General features: G+C 34.7%; 1 protein-coding gene across 4 annotated transcripts in view; it reads left to right on the forward strand.

The window, feature by feature from the left end:
* LOC144975160 (cadherin-like and PC-esterase domain-containing protein 1) overlaps positions 1–7,500 on the forward strand; it is a 96,876-nt gene that overhangs the window by 34,734 nt on the left and 54,642 nt on the right. For all 4 annotated transcript variants that reach the window (XM_078918954.1, XM_078918952.1, XM_078918955.1 and 1 more), the window contains one exon: positions 1,044–1,739. In XM_078918954.1, coding sequence (XP_078775080.1) covers positions 1,044–1,739 — 696 coding nt within the window. The remainder of the gene's footprint in view (positions 1–1,043; positions 1,740–7,500) is intronic.

Here is a 7,500-nt window from a genome sequence, read left to right on the forward strand (position 1 = left end):
ATTTTATCATATTTAAACTTCAAGTTCACACAAATGTAAGGAAATTCTTATGTCAATTGATGCTTAAAATAAAATTTACGTGCCAATATATCCATCTCATGGATGGAACACCTCAAAAAGTAGAAAAATTGACTTAACGAGTTTTGGAAAACCAGCCTTCAATTCCTTCGTTCCTTTCTAGCCGAGTTTTCAAGCAATGAGATGATCACAACGGTTCATTACCTTTCAGTTTATTTTGTTATCTCCAAAGAATGTAAATTCAATGAGTTTTATATTACAATAAATCATAAAACATCATATGTCAAAAAAATCATATGTCAAATTATATCATGAATTTTTAAAGATTTTATTATATTTTTATTCTATATGAAGGTAAATTTCAACATAATAAACGTTATTATGAGCAGAATATTCCTGAGTTTAGCCAGTGTTAATTAAAGCTGATTTTTTTTTTTTAATGTAGTCCTTCAGAGCATCAGACCAATGGAGCTAGAGTCTATACGCACAATAGCGATTGATTGCTGCCCTTTGGACAGGACTCTTCTCTATCGAAAAGTTCTTTTCGTCAGATGACACACTCAGCCATCTGGACAGGGAGAGTCATAGTCAAATCTTGACTTCAACAGGGATCGATCTCGGTTCCTTTGTGTGTAAAGTGTGTGCTCTACCAACTGAGTTATCGGGACCTCCCATTAAGTTAAGCTGATGATTTAATCTATTTTCTTTGTTCATGGATCACATTTAATAGTGGTAATAGTAGTCGTACTACTAGTAGTAGTAGTAGTAGTAGTAGTAGTAGTAGTATTAGTAGTAGTAGTAGTAGTAGTAGTAGTAGTAGTAGTAGTAGTAGTAGTAGTTGTAGTAGTAGTTGTAGTAGCAGTAGTAGTAGTAGTAGTAGTAGTAGTAGTAGTAGTAGTAGTAGTAGTAGTAGTAGTAGTAGTAGTAGTAGTAGTAGTAGTAGTAGTAGTAGTAGTAGTAGTAGTAGCAATAGCAGCAGTTACATTGTCACATATATTAACACAATACCTTCTTTCTTTGACCAGGAGGTGGAGAAGAAGGCAGGGCCTAGTTCTGAATACCTGGGAGTTATTCGTGACATCAAACACCACAATGAGTTCTCAGGGGACTCCTACAATGCGAAGCATTTGTCTCTGGATAACAGTTCGACTTTCAACGATACAGAGAGCAATCCTCACAGAAACACCAGTAACATGAGATATGGCAAAAATAACAAAACTGAAAACATAAGAAATGCTAACAACAATGCTTACAGTAATATGAATGACTTCATCATTACGAGCGAAAATGACAATAATAATATTAATAACAACATCAACAATAATAATTATAATAGCAACGACATTAACACCTACAACAACAACAACAATAAAAACAAAAGCACACACCAGAAGGTCTATAACACCAATAACAAATTCAATATCAAAACAAGAAACAACAGTTTATCCAGAACGTTGACGACAATGAGCGTTATAGGAAATCAACCTCGACACCAATCCTCCACAACACCAGGACAAAACCACAACACCAACGGGATTAGAAGCAGCAAAACCAACAACAACAACAACAACAACAACAACAATAACAACCCTATCAACGGGCCTCCTTGGTCAAGGCACTTCCATAAAACTCAACAAAAATTATCAAGATCTACTTCCACCCCCAACGAGAACAAACAGCGCCTTAAAATGCTGACAGCTGTAACTTCATTTTTACAACAGGTTAGTCTTGTTTAATGTAAATGTTTTAACACCACTACCTTTGGTTTTTTTATTATTTCCTATTTTAAGCACCGAGTACTTAAACTCCACTAATGAAACCAGTAAACTGCTGTACTCTGGAAAGACAGTATTTAAAGATTTGGCCAGAAAACTCGTCCTTCAAATATCGAAATAAATGACCGTCATCTTGTGAAAAGCTTTCAAATCTGGTACTTGATAGAAGACTTCGCTAGTTCCCAGGTTTGAGAGTTTTTGACAAGATGAGACGTCATTTAAATCGATCGATATTTGAAGGACGAGTTTTCTGGCCAAATTTTTAAATATGGGTTATTTTTTCAGAGTACGGTAGTTAACTGGTTAACTACCAGGTATTAAAACTTTTGTTTCCTTCCTTACATTGCTAACTGAAATAAAACGAAGGCTGGTTTTCCAAAATTCGTGAAGTCGATTTTTCTACATTTTGAGATTTCCCATCCATGAAAAATTGATACATAAATTAAATGTTATTTTAAGCATCAATTGACACAAGAATTCCCTTAGATTTGTGTGAAGTTGAAGTTTGAATATGATGAAATAACAGACCGAATGAGAAATGGCAGGGGAAATAATCCTCAGTATCTCAATATGGGAAAAAAACGGAGTTAGGGATTTTGGAAAATCACTCTTCAAATATAATTTGATGAGTTGTTTGATTTGTTATGCATTCTTTTAACGTTTGATGAATATAAAAATACTTTTGTAATGCTGATTTGTACCCGCGAACCACCTGTGCGACTGAATCACCTGTTGAAGGGCACCTGTGAATTTGTATTTTGTCTGCATCTCATCTTCTCTATTTTTTTTCATCTTTCTCTATTATTTTCCTGCATCCCTTTATTTTTGTGAAAAATGATAATATTCAAAATCGCCTGAGAAAGTAGAAAATGTTATATAAATAAATGTCGGCAATACACTTAAAGGCTACAAGTTTGAACCACATCCAAAAGGTACAAGCTGCGATAAAAACATCGGGTGTGCTCCAGGGAAGAAGAAAATGAAGTAGTAGTAGTTGGTGTAGTAGCAATAGTAGTAGTAGTAGTAGTAGTAGTAGTAGTAGTAGTAGTAGTAGTAGTAGTAGTAGTAGTAGTAGTAGTAGTAGTAGTAGTAGTATTTATGTAGATTAAAATATTAGAATAGAATTTAGATAAACTCCTGCAATTAGCTGCAGTGCGGCTATGTGGTCTTGTGGTATGACACTCGCTTTCGGATTGGAAGGTCCTGGGTTCGCTCGGCGCGTAGTTGAGTCCTTGAAAATGGCTATTTACTTACTTTCTCTCACCGTACTCAGGTGTAAAATGAGGACCAGCTCGTTAACAGCGTTGTCTTTGTCCGAAAAATATTATAATATCGCCTAACAGGCGTCATCCCATCCTACATGTTAAATGTTGCTGTTGGCTAGGGACCCCTTGTAAAGCGCTTTGAGCACGTTTAGTAGATATTGCGCTATATAAAAGCTCAATATTCTTATTTATTTACTTACTTACTCCTCTTTGGTGTTTCATAAACACAATAGGTCGACAGTAAGGAGCGCCAGTGACTTCTGTCTTCTGCCAGCTTCCGGTCCTCACCGCAGGTCCAAATGAAAAGTGTCATCTCTCTTTCCACCAATCTTCTCCAAGTTTCTAATTCACAAAAGTGAGTGGAGCAGTTTCCAGTGGTCTTCCTCTATTGCGATTACCCTGCGGTGTCCATCTGAGCGCTGTTTTCATGATTGCTTCCTCCTTCATTCAACAAACATGGCCAATCCATCTCCATCTTCTTGAGTTGACTGTTTCAGAAATGGGGGCCATGTCAGCTTTTTGTAGAAAATGTTCAGTTGATATTTTGTAGGGCCAAAGAGGGATGAGTTTTATTTAACTTTTAAATAAAGCTGAAATCTCCCGGTTGTGACCTTTGTTATTTGTCCAGTTGTCTGCCTTACTCTGGAAAGACACGGATTTTATAATTTGGCCAGAAAACTCGTCCTTCAAATAAATATCGATTTAAATCGCCCTTAACTTGGTAAATTCTTTTAAATCTTGGACTTATTATGGAAGACTTTACGATGCCCAAGTTTGAAAGTTTTTGCCAAGATGAGGGTCATTTAAAGCGTTCGATATTTGAAGGACGAGTTTCCTGGCCAAATTTTTTAACACATGATTTTCCAGAGTACGACAGTTAACTGGTTATTGTCAATTGACTTATTTTAGCTCATTCCGACATGTCACCAGATGGACAGGATGGGTCACATATCTTTGCATAAATGGGTTTAGGGGAGGGGGGGGGGTGATGATATCTCTAAAGAACTCGACTTACAAGCCCTGTGGCCGTTTTCAAAGCGCTTTACAACAGGTCCCTGACCAACAGCAACATGTAAAATGTAGAACGAGACATGACGCCAATTAGGCGATATAACAGAATGTGATTAAAGAGCCTTTTCCAAGGACTCATCTATGCGCCGAGCGAGGCTCGAACCCAGGACCGTCCGATCCGAAAGCGAGTGTCGCACCACAAGACCACATAGCCGCACGATGATTATTTGAAGGACGAGTTTTCTGGCCAAATTTTGAATACGCGATTTTCCAGAGGACGGCAGATAACTAGTTAAATGTTGCGTAAATAACAATTTGATTAGATCCTAATGGCGACATTTATTATGGCTTGAAATTGAAACGTGAGCTTCTGTGATTCGGTTGTTTACAATACCATTTGCATCTAATTTGCAGGTGTTACTCTCTCCATCTCTCTCTCTCTCTCTCTCTCTCTCTCTCTCTCTCTCTCTCTCTCTCTCTCTCTCTCTCTCCCAGTGCAATGGTAGCACGTCTGACCGGTAATCAGAATGTCTGAGGTTCGAACCCCAGTCGATGTCAACTGATTTTTTGGGATGCTTTTTTTTTCTTGTATTTTTATTTCTTGCTTTGTCTGGTACATACACACTTGTTCAGTTCTTTAACTAGCTAGTTATAATAATAATAATAATAATAATAATAATAATAATAATAATAATAATAATAATAATAATAATAATAATAATAATAATAATAATAATAATAATGATGATTATGATGATGATGATGATGATGATGATGATGATGATGATGATGATGATGATGATGATGATGATGATGATGATGATAATAATAATAGTAAACATAATAATGATATAATAATAATAATAATAATAATAATAATAATAATAATAATAATAATAATAATAATAATAATAATAATAATAATAATGATGATGATGATGATAATAATAATAAATAATAATAATAATAATAATAATAATAATAATAATAATAATAATAATAATAATAATAATAATAATAATAAATAGTTTGCTAGTTATCTTAATGAGGCATTTTATAATTTTCAATTGTGCATGCGTTCATTCTTCATTAACTTGAAATAAATCTCTTTAGAGCGACAGACACACATGTTAATATAAGAAGGGGACAGCGTGGCTCAGCGGTACGGTCTTTGCTTCGTACCCGAAAGGTACCGAGTTCGATCACCCGCCGCTGCATTATGCGGCCTTGAGCAAGGTCACCTCGCCGTAGCTCAATTTGCGGCGCTGCATTGCGGCTGACGCCTGGGTTATTCCAGTCTTCCCTTGGAATAGACCCTCATCGATCGATATGTGATGTAGAAGTTTTATAGCCAAAGTCTAAAAATGTGTTTCATCACAGTAAAATCGGCAAGCGTAGAGTGGTTGCGCAAGATAATTGGGAATTTTTTTTTCTATTTTTTAAAAATATTTTCCAAACAGCAGATTGCATTATTTTATTGGTTTCGATCGACTCTCTATTGTTCTCTATTTACACCTGCTAAGCATTGTTACAAAATCTCACGTGCATGTTTGTCTGTGAATGATGTGTGTGTGTGTGTGTGTGTGTGTGTGTGTGTGTGTGTATGTGTGTTGGCGGGGGGAGGTAGGAAGCTGAGTTGAGTTGGTGAGGACAGAACAGGTTGATCTGACATATTGAGTCGATGAAATGTGTGTTATATTGAACGGTACCATATTTGTTTTGTCTGATATGAGAGAGACACCTTAATAAAAAAGATGGTGAGTAGAGCAGAGGCGAAATGTTATAATGTTATCCAGATGTTGTCGAGAATGAACCGTGCTGGTGGTCTAGTGGTTTGATATTCGACTTGTGACTTATAAGTCAAAGGTTTGCGTCTTGCCGTGTGCGTTGCTCTGTTGCGTATTTATAGATGGCCCACGGAGCCAGAGTTTGTCCCGCTTTCTATAGCGTGAAACGGACAATAGCAATTGCTCATTATTATTATTATTATTATTATTATTATTATTATTATTATTATTATTATTATTATTATTATTATTATTATTATTATTATTATTTTATTTGGATATGATGATTGGCTATCGCAAAGTACTTTCCGCCAGATCTAACAGACCCAGATACCCAATCACTGCTGGGTGGACGTTGGACGTAGAGATCAGAGAAAAAAAATCTTGACTGCCCTCGGGATCGATCAAGGTCCCTTTGCGTGTGAAGCGAGTGCTCTATCGACTGAGCTATCGGTAATATAATATTATGTATTCATCAAAATATCTATTGTCTGTTCTAATTGTTTTGCTACCGATAGCTCAGTTGATAGAGTGCTCGCTTCACTCATATCGATTCCTGTTGAAGTCTGTATTTTTTTCTGCCCCCCTGCCCCTTGTCCACCCAGCAGTGATAAGGTAGCTGGATCTTTTAGTTATGGGCGAAAGTACTTTGCGATAGACAAGCGTCCTATCCACACAAAAAAGTAATAATAATAAACAATTTATTTTGTCCGTTTCACACTATAGAAATCGGGAAAAACTCTGGCTCCGTGAGGCTTATGGCTCTGAAGGACTACTCAATGACTTTTACTATTATTATTTGTCAAATTAATTTTCAAATTTGCGAGTGCAGTTCTGTTTAATACACAGCGGTTATATATATATATATGTTATATATATAGATGGATAGATAGATAAATAGACAGAAATAGAAATATATACACATAGTTTTATATATATATATATATATATATATATATATATATATATATATATATACATAGTTTTATTTATATATATATATATATATTATATATATATATATATATATATATATATATTGGAACACCTTACATAATGTGTTTTTGTTTTTTTTTGTCTTCATGCGGCTGTTTGTTGAAGATTGGTTATGAATCACTGTCGACATATGCAGAATATTTTATATGTATTATAATAGACTGCCAGAAAATATTATATTATGTATTATTTAGACTTCCAGAAAATATTCCAGGGTAATGATTGACAAAAAGTAAGCGTTTCGTTATTGTGTAAATAATAAAACACAATGATAAATGGAAATACAGGCTTTAATTTAATTTACGAAGACATATTATGATGTGTTCGTTTCGGGTTAACCCTTTGTCAACAAAACACGAGATTTCTCATTCGTTGTTAGTGCTCCTTCATCGTATTTTTTGACAAAGGGGAAAACCCGAAACGTCCACTTAGGGTGTACTCGTAAATTGAATTGAAGCATCTATTCCCTTTGATTATTGATTTATTCGATGTTCAAGCAGCAAGTTACATAATATAGTGTTATACACACACACATAGATATATATATATATATATATATATATATATATATATATATATTTATATATATATATATAATATATATATATATATATATATATATATATATATATGATTGAGGGGAGTTAG

This window comes from Berghia stephanieae, chromosome 6, assembly GCF_034508935.2.
Source record: "Berghia stephanieae isolate SIO BIC M18660-M18661 chromosome 6, UCSD_Bste_1.3, whole genome shotgun sequence".
Taxonomy (NCBI): domain Eukaryota; kingdom Metazoa; phylum Mollusca; class Gastropoda; order Nudibranchia; family Aeolidiidae; genus Berghia; species Berghia stephanieae.